Here is a 16,818-nt window from a genome sequence, read left to right as displayed (position 1 = left end):
CAGGTGGGGCTGGTACTCATTCAGCTGCTTCTTTTCTCATCTCTTCGGTGTCCTTTGTCTTATTAGGTCATCATGATCTGCTTCTCTGGTGCCAGGGGCACCCCTTAATGCTGAATTTAGAGATGTTACCAGTGTGTAGAGTCGTTGCCAATGGGCTACTGACCCTTAGGGTCACTATGCCCCATATATGACCACTTCCTGTGGGAAGTGGGCACAACCCTGTCCCAGAATTTGAAAGTGTGCCATCACCAAGATGGCTACTTCTGAAGAATCGTGCCCACCTCGAAGTCGCCCACCTTAGGGGTACTACTAGCCTGTGGGCGGCACGCCTACCTGACCAGCTAATTTTCCTGCCTGTCCAGGTGCCAAATGGGCTCTGGCCGGAGAATGAGGGGGGTCCAGATTCACCCTTTGAGGCTTGCCACCTTAGGATGTCAAATCAGCAGGTCATCTTATGAGATGGAGTGTTTCACACTCTTTCCAGACAGGCTTTTGTTCTGGACCTCCAGGAGCAGAAGGCTCTTACCCTAGGGGTCCGGAACAGTGTCTCAGGTGGCAGGCTGGCAGAAACTGGTCAGCGAGCACACCAGAGCCTAGTAAGATTTCAGAGGGCACCTTTATGGTGCCCTATGGGTGCATGTATTGGTAAATCCAACACTGCCATCAGTATGGGTTCACCAAGATGTTTGATACCAAACATTCCTGTCTTCAGTGAAGCCATCATGTAGCTGGGGAACTTGTATTGACCAGCGTCCAGCATATGTATTTAAAATGGCTTCCCTGGTCACCTATTATGCCTGAGAATCGACAAGACATAGCAGGGGCATAGCTGCTCATGCAGATATGCCCTCACATGTAATATAATGCAGCCTGCCTTAGGGCTGTAAGGTCTGCTAGAGGGATAATTTACATATATTGGAGTGTTGAGGGACATGGTACATAGGATGTGTGCCATGTAGTGTTTTCACTTTTATCGGCACCAAGACATGCAGCCTGCAGTGGCAGCCGGTCATGTGCTTGGTGAGGGGTGCCTGAGTGTGGAACCTTTCTTGTGCAGCCCTTAGGGACTCTCTTTAATATCCCAGGGCTGATGTACCAGGGGTACCATTTATTAGGGACTTACAGAGGGTGCTAAAGGTTTTTGCCAATTGGGGGAACAACTGTGCAGTTTTGGAAAAGAGATCTGGCTCTGGGGAACCTGGTAAGCAGCAACCCAGTGCACTTTCAGTCCAAATTACATCAGATACCAGACAACAAGTGTGTGTGTGTGGGAGTGGAGTGGGGGGATGGTTTGGAAGGTAACCATGTCATAAACAGCCACTTTCCTACAGGTGCCAGCATCCAGTAGTCTCACAGTGATCAAGATGCTGATGATGATAAACAGGGACACACAATAAAGCAAACATGTGATGAGTTATGTGGTTTCTGATTCCCTCTACTAAGAGACTAAGAATTTGACACCTGATGATATTGGTAGATTTCATGTACTTATGGAAAGGGCTTCAAACATGTTTTGTTTTCCAGTTTCGTCATCTTAAAAAAATCTTGCTTGACTTAAAAAAAAAAAAAAAAAAAAGAAGTTTGATGAACCGTCGGTGTCTTAAGTATGAAAATACAGACACTTTCTCTGCAAGTAATAACAAAGATTAACAAGAAATGCAAAGCCCCTAGTGACTCACCAGCTTGTTTCACTAAGTGACGATGAATTCAATAATTTCATTGGCGGCGCAGAGGTGATCTAGAAATCACACCACTTCATGTACAGCACCTCCATACAAGAATGTTAAGAGGTTTTATGGTCATTAGATTTGATCTTTTAGCTACCAGCTCAATAAAAATTGCTAATGGTTAAGTGATGTTTCCACTGTATAATCAACAGCTGTGGCATGAAATATCTCCTTTTATTAACAGGCTGTCGGAAGAAGATAAAAAACAAGCATAAGCTATTTAAAAAAAAAGGTTAAATAGCATAGACTGCTTCAATTCATGCAGCTATGGATTCCTCTACAGTAGGTTTAAAACAAATGGGTAGCGCCATTATCATGAAGTGCTATGGTTGGTTAAAAAATTCTTCTTTCAGCCCTAAGGTTCACTCTCACATTATTGATACGCTATTTGACAGAGACTTAGTCTTTGGAGAGAAATGAACAATACTTTACCAAGTACAAAAACAGACATGGACACTGCAAAGTCCTTTGAAATGTGGAAAAAAGTCACATTTTGGGCTACAGAAAATGCTCTGACAAACAATATCAGTATGAAAATGTTCACTCCTTAAGACATTGTGGCTCCTTGTCAGGTTAGTCACAGCAACCTCGCAGATTAGGAGGGTAGGCCCACAGATATTTTCTAACATACAGTTCAATTATTCGTCACCTTTGGTTAAATAAATAAAATCAGACCACTGTCTAAGTAGACTCTTGAAAAATTAATCATTCTTGCATTGTCTTGGCATATAAGTTCAAGAAGCCCTGCCAGTTTTGCATGCTCATTCAATGAGGTGAATGGCTGCAACAGTAGTGCTGTTCATGGAAGTATGTCTTGGAGCCGTAAGTCAATGCAGCGATGCCGAGGCCCTCTATTGTCTTTGTCAAGCACTGTTGTGTTGACATGAGTTGGAAGTCTGAAGCAGCACTGGAAGATGCAGTTCTCCATAATTTGTTTGGATAAAATAAACCTTGTTCCTGTCTTCCACTTTGTATATGGAGAGATGTAAGTATGCATATATTTATTGTGGGTTACTGCTTTTTATAATCTGTATTCAAACAAATGAATCTATGAAAGATTAAATGCCAAAGAACTAAAAGTTACCCTATGATGCATTGGCATTGTTCATGCATTCACATTCAGCCTTACCTCATCCTCTTTTTTTCAAAGGCTCACTTTAAGTTGTTTAAGTTCTCTATAATCTAACAAGCTCAAAAACATACGGCATTTGGAGACTGATGAGAGTACAAGTGGGTACTTGCGTCTCTGATTGGCCAGAATTTGGGTCACATCAAGAGGTTGATTATTTGTAAGAAGTGTATGGTGTTTCCAATTTTTTTCTGTATACAGACACACTGCTATATAACATTGTGTATTTAGGGTTCAAGACGTCAGTGGTGAATAACTGCAGTTGTAGGCAAGTGACTTGTTTCTTCTTAGCCTGGAATTGCCTGACTGGATTTCTTCTTCATGTCTGTGTGTGCCTTCTTATTTCATGGAAAGCAAAAACTGTGTTTTCACTTGTTAGTTTGTGCAGCTGCTGTGCATTACTCCCAGACCTGGCAGAGTTTTAAACCCCTCTGCTCTTCTAAATTTCCAGCATGGTATGTTTCATAGACTCAAATGCTGGTATTAATCAAATTAGTCATTGTTTGATTACTAGTCTGACAACTGGAACACATTCAAGCATGTGAATTGATGAAATATACCATTGCTGAAGTGGCTAAGTTAATGAGAATTTAATTTTTCTCCAGTATTGGAACTTTCATAGATTCACATGCTTGAGTACTTCCCTGTCGTCGAGATGGGAGTCCCCGGTGGAATATAAAAACTAGGCCTGAAGAAGTATATACACAATACATGGACTAGGCCTCAATAGAATAACCTATCATAGTCGTTTTGTAAAATAGACCCAAACTCAAATTTGAACCAATCAGATTGCCTCGCCCCCTTAGAACCTCCTGTGAGGAGCTGCCTTCCCTCAGATTTTCCACCACACGTTGTGCTGAGGAGTCTCCTTTGAGCTCTGCTCAATATTTTCTCTCAGAAGATCTACTACTTCCGTTTTGGGACATTTCTTTTCTTCTCTGGTGCTTCAAACTGGCTACCATGTCAGAGACACCAAAGAAAGGCCTTTTTAGATCCTGTGCCTCTTGTTTGAAGAAAATATTATATGTGGAGGATCCACTTGAGAAATGCATTTATTGCCTATATCCCAGCCCCAAAACAAAGGACTGCAAAATATGTAGAAAATTCTCTTCACAGACCTTGAAGGACAGAAAGGGTTGCCTGCTATTGTGGCTTCAGAGAGGAAAGACTGGACACTCTGCCTCTGATGAGGACAGTACCTCCTCTTCTATTTCTGCCCCTAAAGCACCTGTGAAGAGAAAACAGGAAGGCTTGGATATTCAGGTGCCACTTAAGAAAATGGCGCAAAAATCAGCAGGGGAAAGCAGGCACAGAAACCCTAAAAAAAATCTGTTAAAAAGACTGCTTCTGAACCGTCTACTCCACTTCCTAAGGTTCTCCACAAGTTTAAGAAGCCAAGTTCAGCACCGTCAACGGCGCCATCGTCGGCGGTACTCGCGCTGACTATTTCATCGGTGATGCCTGTTATAGTCACTCTTTCAAAGTCGATGGCCGAGGCTGTAGGATCTTCATCGACGATGCTATTATCCTCGTCGACGGGGCGCCCCATCCCGTCAACGCTACTCCCGTTGACGATTGATCTTACGACGACGGTCCCATCAACGGTGCCTCCGTCAATGACAATTCCGACGACGCCTCCGTCGTCGGTACTACTGTTGTTAGCCACACGGTCGATGATGTTTCCAGTGACAACTATATTGTCGATGCACCCGTCAACGACACCTGGTTTCTTATCATCAACTATGAAAATGTTTCCAGCAAAGCGGCAAAGATCATCCACATTGCCATTGTGTCAATCTGCACAGCATACTCCTCTCAAGGCTCTCCAAGACTCATTTGACACCATCTGTCACATCACCAAGCAAAGTGTCGAGGCTTTTGCCATCTAGGTTTTTAGATGGCGACAGTGACGAAGACTCAGATCAGGATGCATTGTTTGGGGTGGCTAGGAGCCCCCCCCCTCCCCAGTTGCACGTTAAATGTCAGGAGTACTCGGATGATGACTCCTATTATGGTCAGCTGTATTATGATTCAGTCCCACAGCAACAACAGGGAATGGTATGCTTGCCTTCTGGTCTTGTTTCCGACCTACAGGCCATGCAGGCAGATTATAGAGCGCTTCCGTCCTCAGTCGGTGAAGGATCCCACGCCAACAGTGACTGCTCCATGTACTCCAGTACCTCTGCCAGTACTTCCTGCTGCGCCGCAAGTTCCTCCTCAGGCTCAACAGAGTCCCCAAGTCCAGGCCTCTTCGGATGAAGCGGCTGAGGAAAGAGAAGTTCTTTCAGACCAGGAAAAATGGGATGATTACATGCTCCCAGCACCCCCTTCACCAGAGCCAGTGGCAGTTGAATCTGCTCCTGAGGATATTGACTCTTTTCACAACCTCTTAGAAAAAGCAGTGACGCGGTTTGAGCTGCAAATGCCTTCTATGCAGCAGGACTGCTTTTTATATGACTTTGAAGAGCGACATAGGAAATTGATCAGGGCAATCCCTATTATTGACCATGTCTAGAATCAGGGACTTAAAATTACGTAGAATCCAGTGACAGTGCCAGCGGTATTACAAAAGCTGGACAAAAAATATAAAGCCACAGAGGACGCTACTGCTTGTCTGGTGGGTCATCCAAAACCTGACTCAGTGGTTTCTCAAGCTGCCCATTGACGCTCCAGAAGCCCTTCAGCACCTCCATCGGCACCTCCGGACAAAGACTGAAGGCGTCTTGACAACATCGGTAAGCGGTTTTCTTCGATGTCTATGTCTGCCATTGTGGTCCGTGCCCCAAATTCCCTGGCGCTCCTGGGCAGGTACGACAGGCAGCTGTGGTTGGACATCTTGCACTCTTTTGATGATCTTCCAGATTCCAGCAAGTGGGAAGCAAGAAAGATCCTCATGGAAGGTCAGCGTACGTCTGCAGAGGTGATTGACTGTGCTCTGGACATTGCAGCTGTGGGTTTTCGGCTACTGGATGGTTCAACTGTCTTATGGCATCAAGGGTGGCTTAAGGCCACAAATTTTAGACCGGATGTCCGAACCAAGATCCTGGTCCTCCCTTACGATTGGCAAGACCTGTTTGGTAAGCATGTGGACGATGCTCTTCAAGTGATTAAAGCGGATATTGATACTGCCAGATCTTTAGGGTCGCCGCAGTATAAGCGCACACCCTTTCGAGGAGCCAGAGGTAGAGGGCAATCTTCCTTTCAAGGTGGCTACCAATCTTTCAGATACCCAACCTATTCCTCCCAGTACCAATCTTCCAGACCCCAGTACCACCAGAGGTAACCTCCGACGGCGGCATACAACAGACCTCCTCCTAGAGGAAAGTCGGGGAGACAATCTAAGGACGCCTCACGCAGACAAGGACTACCTCCAGGGGCCGGCTACCTCTCATTCTTTGACTCGTCACCTGCAATGTTAGCGGCAGATCACAAACGACAAGTGGGTTCTGGACATAATAACTTATGGTCATCTGCTAGAGTTCACTTGCATGCTCCCCGAGACTCCGCCTTCCCGGGAACGTCAACATCATCTACATCTTCTCTTTCTGGAAATAGATGTCATGTTATCCAAAGGGGCAATAGAGGTAGTCCCTTCTTCGCAAAAAGGAAGCGGTTTCTATTCTCACTTCTTCCTCATCAGAAAGAAGTCTCGTTTGTGGAGACCCATCCTGGATCTGAAGCAGCTCAACAAATATCTCAAGAGGCAATCCTTCCGCATGGTGACATTGAAGGATGTCTTGCAACTTCTCAACAGAGGCGATTTCATGGCTTCCCTAGATCTGCAGGATACCTACTTCCACATACCCATTCACCCCAAACACAGAAAATTCTTAAGATTCATGGTAGCCGGATGGCACTTTCAATTCAAAATGCTATCCTTCGGACTCAAATCGGCTCCTCGGATTTTCACAAAATGCTTAGCTCCTGTAATCCCATATCTAAAAGACTGGTTGCTAAAGGCTCCAGACATCTGCACCCTATGCCTCTCTCTCAAAACCACGTTATACCTCTTCCAGTAACTAGGTCTCACTATCAACAGAGCCAAGTCCCAGCTTCTGCCTACCAGACGAATAGTCTTTCTGGGAGCTATATTGGACACTACTCAAGTAAAGGCATTCCCAGCGGAGGAACATCAACTCAAGCTTCTGACCCTAGTGGATACAGTTTGAAGAAAAAAGTTTCTTTCAGTTTGAAAGTTCAAATCATTACTGGGGATGATGTCCTCCTGTATCACTCTAGTTTCCCCACTGTCACCTCTGGATGCGCCCTCTTCAGGAAGAGCTCGAGAAACAGTGGAAACAGACACAAGGTTCCTTCGGGGACATCATACAGATAACAGCAAGGATTGTCGACTCCCTTAATTGGTGATCAACACCGGCAAACATCTTTAAAGGTCTAGAATTCTTAGCTCAGGCCCCTCCATTTACGATTACAACAGATGCTTCGATGGAGGGATGGGGTGCATGCCTGCAGGATCTTCAAGTCAGCGGCAAGTGGCCCCACTCTCATTCTACTCTTCACATTAACCTCCTCGAGCTCAAAGCGGTATACCTGGCATTGGAGGCTTTTCTGCCGAGAATCTGAGGCTCATCGGTGGTTGTCCGGACGGACAATACAACCACCATGCACTACATAAACAAATAAGGAGGAACTCGGTCTCATTTGCTGTCCACAGAAGCTCAAAACATTTGGACCTGTGCATTCAGCATTCAGTGCACATACGAGCAGAACATCTTCTGGGAGTGAACAACACCACAGCAGACTCACTAAGCAGGCTTGGCACATCTTCCCACGAGTGGGAGCTGAATCAGAGAACGCTGGACGCAATATTTCTCAGGTAGGGAAAACTAAACCTGGACCTCTTTGCAATGTCACGGAACCCGAAATGCTGTTTTTATGCTAGCTGGCATCACCAACCAGGGTCGTGGGGAAATGCCCTTCCGATAGCATGGTCAGGGATTTATGCTTACACCTTTCCTCCGATACCTCTTCTTCCACGGGTAATCAGCAAGATTAAATCGGAGCCCTGCCAGATAATTCTAATTGCTCCAGCTTGGCCACGTGAACCGTGGTACACAGAATTTCTGTTGCTGTCTTTGTGTCGTCCCCCCCCCCCCCCCCCCCATCAGGTTAGCACCTATACCGGAGTTACTCACCATCAGCCAGGGCCAAGTGAGACATCCGGATCCCAAGTCTCTCAGATTATATGCATAGTTCCTGAGTTCAATTAGTTCGGACATCTGAATATTCCTGTTGACCTTCAAACCATTTTAGCTATTTCACGTGCTGATAGCACTAATAAAACGTACACATTAAAATGGAAACAGTTTTGTTTATGGTGTGCTGCAAATGGCATTCATCCACTTACATCTGCTCCAGAGCAGGCTTTACCGTAATCTTCTCCATCTGGCGCGATCTGGTCTCACGCATGCATCCATTAAAGTTCCCCTAGCTGCCATCTCTAGATATAGACTGATATCTAAAGGACCATCTCTCTGGTCTCATCGGCTTATCAAGCACTTCATGAAAGTGCTGTTCCGATCCTTTCCTACAGGTGATGAAGGAACCTTTCGAACCTATTCATAAGTCAGACATTAAGTATCTCACCTGGAAGGTAGCGCTCCTCTTAGCGTTAACATCTGCTCGTAGAGTAAGAGAGATCCAAGCATTTACCATCCAGGAACCCTTCATGAAGTTTGCAGACAAAGTCATCCTGCGGACAGACCCTAAATTTATTCCCAAAGTGTCTTACTCCCATCTTAATGAGCCAGTAGTGCTAAAGACTTTCTTTCCACTGCCTCAGACTGGGGCAGAAAGATCGCTGCATTCCTTGGACGTCAAACAATGCCTTAAATTTTATCTGCAGCGAACATCCTCGATCCAGAAGCCAAATCAACTATTTGGGGCATTTAATGCGCCCAGAAGAGGGCATCCGGTTACTAAACAGACCATTTCTAAATGGATCTCAAGCGCCATAGCCTTTTCCCATCAGAAGGCTGGTCGACCCCTTGATGCCAGAGTTTGTGCACATTCTACCAGGGCAGTATCTACTTCCTGTGCACTCTTCCCTGGGGTATCACTGCCAGACATCTGTCGAACAGCCACGTGGAGAACAACACACACCTTCACAAAGCATTACTGCCTGGAGGCTGAGACGCTCCGTGATGCAGCAGTGGGTCAAGCAGTTCTTAGACATTTGTTCCGATAAGGTGAGCTGTTTGTTTCCCACCATCCGCTTCTGATATAATATTACATTTTCTGTTCAATATTAATGTACCTCTCATGCATATTCATTTATGTTTAAAAAAGGTTCACTTTTATTGCTTTGCATTTAACTGTCTAATGATAATGTTCTCTGATGACGAGATGGACAGTGTTTGTTAATACAGAAAATGAAATGTATTAGTTACTGCTTGCTACTCTTATTCAAGCATGTGAATCTATGAAAGTTCCAATACTGGAGTAAGAAATAAGTTACTTACCTGTAACTGTAGTTCTCCAGTATTGGTAGCTTTCATAGATTTACATGCTGCCCACCTACCTCCCCGGGGAAGCTCACCTTCTCTCTTTTTGCAGTGTTCTTTATTATTACAGCACTTAAGCTCAGAAAATCTGAGGGAACGCAGCTCCTCACAGGAGGTTCTAAGGGGGTGAGGCAATCTGATTGGTTCAAATTTGAGCTTGGGTCTGTTTTACAAAACAACTATGATAAGTTATCCTATTGAGGCCTAGTCCATGTATTGTCTATATACATCTTCAGGCCTAGTTTTTATATTCCACCAGGGACTCCAATCTCGACGATGGGGAAGTATTCAAGCATGTGAATCTATTAAAGCTTCCAATACTGGAGAATTACAGTTACAGGTAAGTAACTTACTTCTTCTATTCCATCTTTAGATTTTTCTTGGATTTATAAGCTTCAATTATTTTCTTTTATCTGATTGGGAAGCCCATGTGGAATAATGCATGCATGTGAGACGGTGAAAGAGATCATCTCTGGAGATCTGTAGTTATATGTATTTGAAACAGAACAATTATTGGTGCTATGGCAAGAGCAGTGAGTATGTGGAACTGTGGAGAGTACGTCTTTCTGGAGGAGCATTCTCTAATCTCCATTAAACTCCACTAGTGGTGCTCTAGGGCGGACTCCATCACTCATGGGTGTCTACAACTATTATTTTCCTTTTTTATGTCTTTGTTATCACAGCTAATCCTTTTTTTTATTTCCACCAGCTCGTTCAGTAAAGGTGAAGATTAAACTCGGGCGGAAGGAGAAGTCATCAGACCGCGTGAAAAGCAGGCGGCGCGCTAGTCGGGGCTGCCGGGCCAAACCAGTAGTCAGCGATGATGATAGTGAGGAAGAGCTGGAGCAAGAAGAAGTAAGTAGAGGTCTTTGTGCCAGAACCCGCTATTGGCTGCCATTCAATAGTTGCTCTGCCCCAGTGTAAGGAAATGCCTCCTTGGCATGGTTACCCCCTGACGCTTTGCCTTTGCTGATGCCAAGTTATGATTTGAAAGTGTGCTGAGGCCTGCTAACCAGGCACCAGCGTTCTTTCCCTAACCTGTACTTTTGTTTCCACAATTGGCACACACTGGCATCCAGGTAAGTCCCTTGTAACTGGTACCCCTGGTACCAAGGGCCCTGATGCCAGAGAAGGTCTCTAAGGGCTGCAGCATATCTTATGCCACCCTGGGGACCCCCCACTCAGCACAGACACACTGCTTGCCAGCTTGTGTGTGCTGGTGGGGAAAAAAATGACTATGTCGACATGGCACTCCCCTCAGGGTGCCATGCCAACCTCACACTGCCTATGGCATAGATAAGTCACCCCTCTAGCAGGCCTTACAGCCCTAAGGCAGGGTGCACTATACCAACGGTGAGGGCATAGGTGCATGAGCACTATGCCCCCACAGTGTCTAAGCAAATCCTTAGACATTGTAAGTGCAGGGTAGCCATAAGAGTATATGGTCTGTGAGTCTGTGATACACGAACTCCACAGCACCATAATGGCTACACTGAAAACTGGGAAGTTTGGTATCAAACTTCTCAGCACAATAAATGCACACTGATGCCAGTTGTAGGAAGTTGGCTCTGTATGCACTATTTCAAAGTAAGGAATGGTATGCACAGAGTCCAAGGGTTCCCCTTAGAGGTAAGATAGTGGCAAAAAGAGATAATACTAATGCTCTATTTTGTGGTAGTGTGGTCGAGCAGTAGGCTTATCAAAGGAGTAGTGTTAAGCATTTGTTGTACATACACACAGGCAATAAATGAGGAACACACACTCCGAGACAATTCAAGGCCAATAGGTTTTTGTATAGAAAAATATATTTTCTTAGTTTATTTTAAGAACCACAGGTTCAAATTTTACATGTAATATCTCAAATGAAAGGTATTGCAGGTAAGTACTTTAGGAACTTTGAATAATCACAATAGCATATATACTTTTCAAATAAAACACATATAGCTATTTTAAAACTAGACAGTGCAATTTTCACAGTTCCTAGGGGAGGTAAGTAATTGTTAGTTCTTGTAGGTAAGTAAACCACCTACGGGGTTCAAGTTTGGGTCCAAGGTAGCCCACCGTTGGGGGTTCAGAGCAACCCCAAAGTTACCACACCAGCAGCTCAGGGCCGGTCAGGTGCAGAGTTCAATGTTATGCACAAAACACATAGGCTTCAATGGAGAAGGGGGTGCCCCGGTTCCAGTCTGCCAGCAGGTAAGTACCCGCGTCTTCGGAGGGCAGACCAGGGGGGGTTTTGTAGGGCACCGGGGGGGACACAAGTTAGCACAGAAAGTACACCCTCAGCAGCACGGGGGCGGCCGGGTGCAGTGTGCAAACATGTCAGGTTTTCAATTGGAATCAATGGGAGACCAAGGGGTCTCTTCAGCGATGCAGGCAGGCAAGGGGGGAGCTCCTCGGGGTAGCCACCACCTGGGCATGGGAGAGGGCCTCCTGGGGGTCACTCCTGCACTGGAGTTCCGATCCTTCAGGTCCTGGGGGCTGCGGGTGCAGGGTCTTTTCCAGGCGTCGGGATCTGGGAGTCAGGCAGTCGCGGTCAGGGGGAGCCTCGGGATTCCCTCTGCAGGCGCCGCTGTGGGGGTTCAGGGGGGACATCTTTGGTTACTCACAGTCTCGGAGTCGCCGGGGAGTCCTCCCTGAAGTGTTGTTTCTCCACAAGTCGAGCCGGGGGCGTCGGGTGCAGAGTTGCAAGTCTCACGCTTCTGGCGGGAAATGCAGTTGTCTTTAAGTTGCTTCTTTGGAAACAAAGTTGCAGTCTTGGGTGAACAGGGCCGCTGTTCTCGGGAGTTTCTTGGTCCTTCTAGAGCAGGGCAGTCCTCTGAGGATTCAGAGGTCGCTGGTCCTGGGGAAAGCGTCGCTGGAGCAGTTTTCTTCCGAAGGGAGGAGACAGGCCGGTAGAGCTGGGGCCAAAGCAGTTGGTGTCTCCGTCTTCTCTGCAGGGTTTTTCAGCTTAGCCGTCCTCTTCTTCTTAGGTTGCAGGAATCTGAGTTCCTAGGTTCAGGGGAGCCCCTAAATACAGAATTTAGGGGTGTGTTTAGGTCAGGGAGGGCAGTAGCCAATGGCTACTAGCCCTGAGGGTGGCTACACCCTCTTTGGGCCTCCTCCCAAGGGGAGGGGGTCACATTCCTATCCCTGTTGGGGGGATCCTCCATCTGCAAGATGGAGGATTCCTAAAAGTCAGAGTCACTTCAGCTCAGGTTGCCTTAGGGGCTGTCCTGACTGGTCAGAGACTCCTCCTTGTTTTTCTCACTATCTCTCCTGGACTTGCCGCCAAAAATGGGGGCTGGGTCCAGGGGGCAGTCATCTCCACTAGCTGGAGTGCCCTGGGGCATTGTAACACGAAGCTTGAGCCTTTGAAGCTCACTGCTAGGTGTTACAGTTCCTACAGGGGGAGGTGTGAAGCACCTCCACCCAGACAGGCTTTTGTTTCTGTCCTCAGAGAGCACAAAGGCCCTCACCACATGGGGTCAGAAACTCGTCTCTCAGCAGCAGGCTGGCACAGACCAGTCAGTCCTGCACTGAACAATTGGGAAAAATACAGGGGGCATCTCTAAGATGCCCTCTGTGTGCATTTTTTAAATAAATCCAACACTGGCATCAGTGTGGGTTTATTGTTCTGAGAAGTTTGATACTAAACTTCCCAGTATTCAGTGTAGCCATTATGGAGCTGTGGAGTTCGTGTATGACAGACTCCCAGACCATATACTCTTATGGCTACCCTGCACTTACAATGTCTAAGGTTTTGCTTAGACACTGTAGGGGCATAGTGCTCATGCACCTATGCCCTCACCTGTGGTATAGTGCACCCTGCCTTAGGGCTGTCAGGCCTGCTAGAGGGGTGACTTACCTATGCCACAGGCAGTGTGAGGTTGGCATGGCACCCTGAGGGGAGTGCCATGTCGACTTAGTCATTTTCTCCCCACCAGCACACACAAGCTGGCAAGCAGTGTGTCTGTGCTGTGTGAGGGGTCCCTAGGGTGGCATAAGGCATGCTGCAGCCCTTAGAGACCTTCCCTGGCCTCAGGGCCCTTGGTACCAGGTACCCCCCCCCCCCCCCCCCCCCCCCAGAACTGTTGAAAATTGCTCTGTGTCCACTTTTAAAATTGCTTATTGCCATTTGTGTGAAAACTGTATATGCTATTTTGCTAATTCAAAGTTCCTAAGTGAAAGACCCTTCACTTAAAGTATTGTTTTAAATCTTGAACCTGTGGTTCTTAAAATAAACTAAGAAAACATATTTTTCTGTATAAAAACCTATTGGCCTGGAATTGTCTTTAAGTGTGTGTTCCTCATTTATTGCCTGTGTGTGTACAACAAATGCTTAACACTACCCTCTGATAAGCCTACTGCTCGACCACACTACCACAAAATAGAGCATTAGTATTATCTCTTTTTGCCACTATCTTACCTCTAAGGGGAACCCTTGGACTCTGTGCATGCTATTTCTTACTTTGAAATAGTACATACAGAGCCAACTTCCTACATCCAGTTTACTAATTCAGTGAGCAACTTGATAACTGAAATGTTGCCACCTTTAGTCCTCAGTCATTATCTTCCCACTATAGAGAAATTCAGAAGGTACTGCTCATGGGGATTCATGGCACTTTCCAAGTTTAAGAGCTTTTGCTCTGAAACATATTTATGTTGGATACTGCAGATTCCCCAATGTAGTGTATTTCCCAGGTGCCAGACTGGATCCATAGATATAGCAGTGCTCCTGTGTGCTAGTAAATGGTGCCCTGCAACTCCAAGTTGGTTCCATACCTCCCGGGAAAAGACAGACCCAAGCCACATATAACTGCCTCCCCTTTGTGCTGCCATTTATTAATTCCTTTCTTTCTGTACCTTTCGACATTGATCCATAACCCCACTCCCAAATTTGTCAGTTTTCTGGCAGCTTCCAAACTTCATACAGTGCACTAGGGAATGATGTCTCCACCAAAAATGCCAAGATTCAAGTCATTTTGTCACTGTGAGGAAGGGTTTTCTGTCACAGATCTGCTTGGTGCTTTGGCTCGGGACTCAGAGTTGTGTGATCTTAGATCTGAAGGAATTTGAGACCAAAAATCAAAGCTTTATGCCGGTGATTATAAGAAGTCGACTCAGCCTTTGCGTACGTCCTGCTCTAAGTACCAGCCCTGTAGTCTGTCCTGATTTTAGGATGGTTGCCATGCCTGTTCCTCTTCCTGCTTTAAGTCTTCCACAAACTCCAGGTCCAAAGGTAAGCATAACAATCGAAGTCGGGACTCAGCCCCTTTCCAACACCATGACTTCAAAGGTGTCAAGAAGCAAGTCCACATTCCATCGAGGTTTTCGGTCACTGATAGAATTCCTCAGCTGATCTGGCACACCTCGAGTTTCCCATCAATTCTTCAGCAGATTGAGGCCTTCAAAGTAGCAATGCTGCAGATTTTCAGTGCTCTTCAGCGTCTGGCACCTCAAGGAACTCCAAGGGCCTCCAGTTGGGTTATCATCAACAGATCCTTCCCAGACTCCACTTGCTCCTTTGGAGGCCTCTAGCATTACAAACGTCCATACTGGCACCTGTACAAATGTCCATGGCAGCCCCATGTGTCCATCCCTATGCTGATGGCACCAGAAGATGACCCAGTGCCGATGGCTATGTCAAATTTCAAGCCAATGTCTGCCATCATGCCTCGAAATTAGAAAAGCGTAACTTGTCATATGCAGCCTGACTCCAGTCCCGTGACTGCATCATTGCAGCTATTCACAGAGGCTATATTATCTTTTTGGTTCTGATCGTGTACCAGAGACAGGTGCATAAATGATGATGGAGATGGGGAGGACTTGCTGTTCCTCATTACAAAACAGTAGGCTTGACACCCCTGCTGAGACAGAGCTCATCTTACCATACAGGCCACTAAAGGAGAAAAGCATCACTTGCATTGGTAGGTCAGAAGGAAGCTCAGGTGCTAGAGCTGCAGCTGCACTCCATTGAGAGTAAAAAAAAATATTTCGTGAGAAATCCTACAGCCTGGACCAGTTACATCGGGCCCTTTATTTCCTTCAGTAGTGCTGATACAGGTAAATCTGATGGTTACCTGATCGCAACCATGTTCTTGCCCACCTGTGAGCAGGCATTTGATCAGATGTCATAGAGCGGTACCTGGTGACCCTCAACTTCTCACCAAGCATCCCATGCCAGAGCCCCTTACTCTACCAGTAAAGTGAATCACAATTCATTACCCACCACGTCTTCAGATAGGGAATCTAAGAGGATTGATGCCTATGGCATGCACACATTTTCTGCAGTTGGGTATTGCAGGTCTTTGAGTGCAGTCTGCCTGTAGGGTCATTACACCCATGCCCTTCGGGACATTAGCAGTGAGATCTTGCCGCAGACCCTGAAGATCTGAGGACCTCTTTACACAGATGATACATGTTGAACAAGATGCAGCCAAATATTTTGTGTGTGCAGGTGTGGAAACCACAGATTTTCTTAGCAGGAGGGTTGATTCCAGCGTGGTCCTTCTTTTGCACACTTGAATGAGGTCTACTGGGTTCTCTGGTAAATGTGCAGGCATCTCTGATTGACATGCCCTTTGCTCTTTGATGGATCCGGCCTCTTCGGTGATCAAAGCGGACTCCGCTTTGAAACGTTTTAAAAATAGATGTTCCATGGCATATGTTGCTGCAGATACACATGTTGAGCACAGTCCGCTGCCTGGTGTTGGGCTCGGAGTATTACAAGTTGTTTTTCTTCGAAGAAGTCTTTTTTGGTCACGGGACCGAAGGACTCCTCCCTCTTCGGCTCCATTGCGCATGGGCGTCGACTCCATCTTAGATTGTTTTTTTCCCGCTGTCGGGTTCGGACGTGTTCCTTTTCGCTCCGTGTTTCGGTTCGGAAAGTTAGTCAGAATCTCGGAAGAAAGCGTCGGTATTGTTCCGTTCGGTATCGGGATAGTTAGGTACATCGACACCGATCATCGGAAGACTTTGGGGTAGCTTCGATCCCCCATCGGGGCCTGGTCGGCCCGACCGCGTGTGACGCCGAAGCCGATGGAACGGACCCCGTTCCGTTTCTGCCCAAAATGTCACAGTAAGTATCCTTATACAGATCAGCACTTGGTCTGTAACTTGTGCTTGTCCCCCGAGCACAAGGAGGATACCTGTGAGGCCTTTCGAGCCTTCCGGTCCAGAAAAACACTCCGGGACCGAAGAGCCAGGCGTCTACAAATGGCGTCCACGCCGACAAAACAACGTTTCGACGACGAAGAGGAAACATTCTCGGTTCCGGACTCAGAATCCGGAGACTCAGACGTCGAACAACAACAACAAACAGTGAGTAAGACGTCGAAAATAAAGACCATCGAAAAAACAAAAGCCCAGGGGACGCCACTGCCAACAGGCCATGGCTCGACCCATAAAACCGGCGACCCGTCGAAGGTGCCGAAAAAGGGCACGCCCATAGCGAAGA

At 46.5% G+C, this 16,818-nt stretch overlaps 1 protein-coding gene across 6 annotated transcripts in view; it reads left to right on the top strand.

Annotated features, from left to right (window-relative positions):
• SMARCA4 (SWI/SNF related BAF chromatin remodeling complex subunit ATPase 4) overlaps positions 1 to 16,818 on the top strand; it is an 813,549-nt gene that overhangs the window by 757,926 nt on the left and 38,805 nt on the right. For all 6 annotated transcript variants that reach the window (XM_069231516.1, XM_069231512.1, XM_069231517.1 and 3 more), the window contains exon 33: positions 10,090 to 10,235. In XM_069231516.1, the coding sequence (XP_069087617.1) occupies positions 10,090 to 10,235 (146 nt within the window). The remainder of the gene's footprint in view (positions 1 to 10,089; positions 10,236 to 16,818) is intronic.

Source organism: Pleurodeles waltl, chromosome 4_2 (assembly GCF_031143425.1).
Source record: "Pleurodeles waltl isolate 20211129_DDA chromosome 4_2, aPleWal1.hap1.20221129, whole genome shotgun sequence".
Classification (NCBI taxonomy): domain Eukaryota; kingdom Metazoa; phylum Chordata; class Amphibia; order Caudata; family Salamandridae; genus Pleurodeles; species Pleurodeles waltl.
Note: the sequence above shows the minus strand (reverse complement) of the source record. Positions and strands in the feature narration are given on the sequence as shown.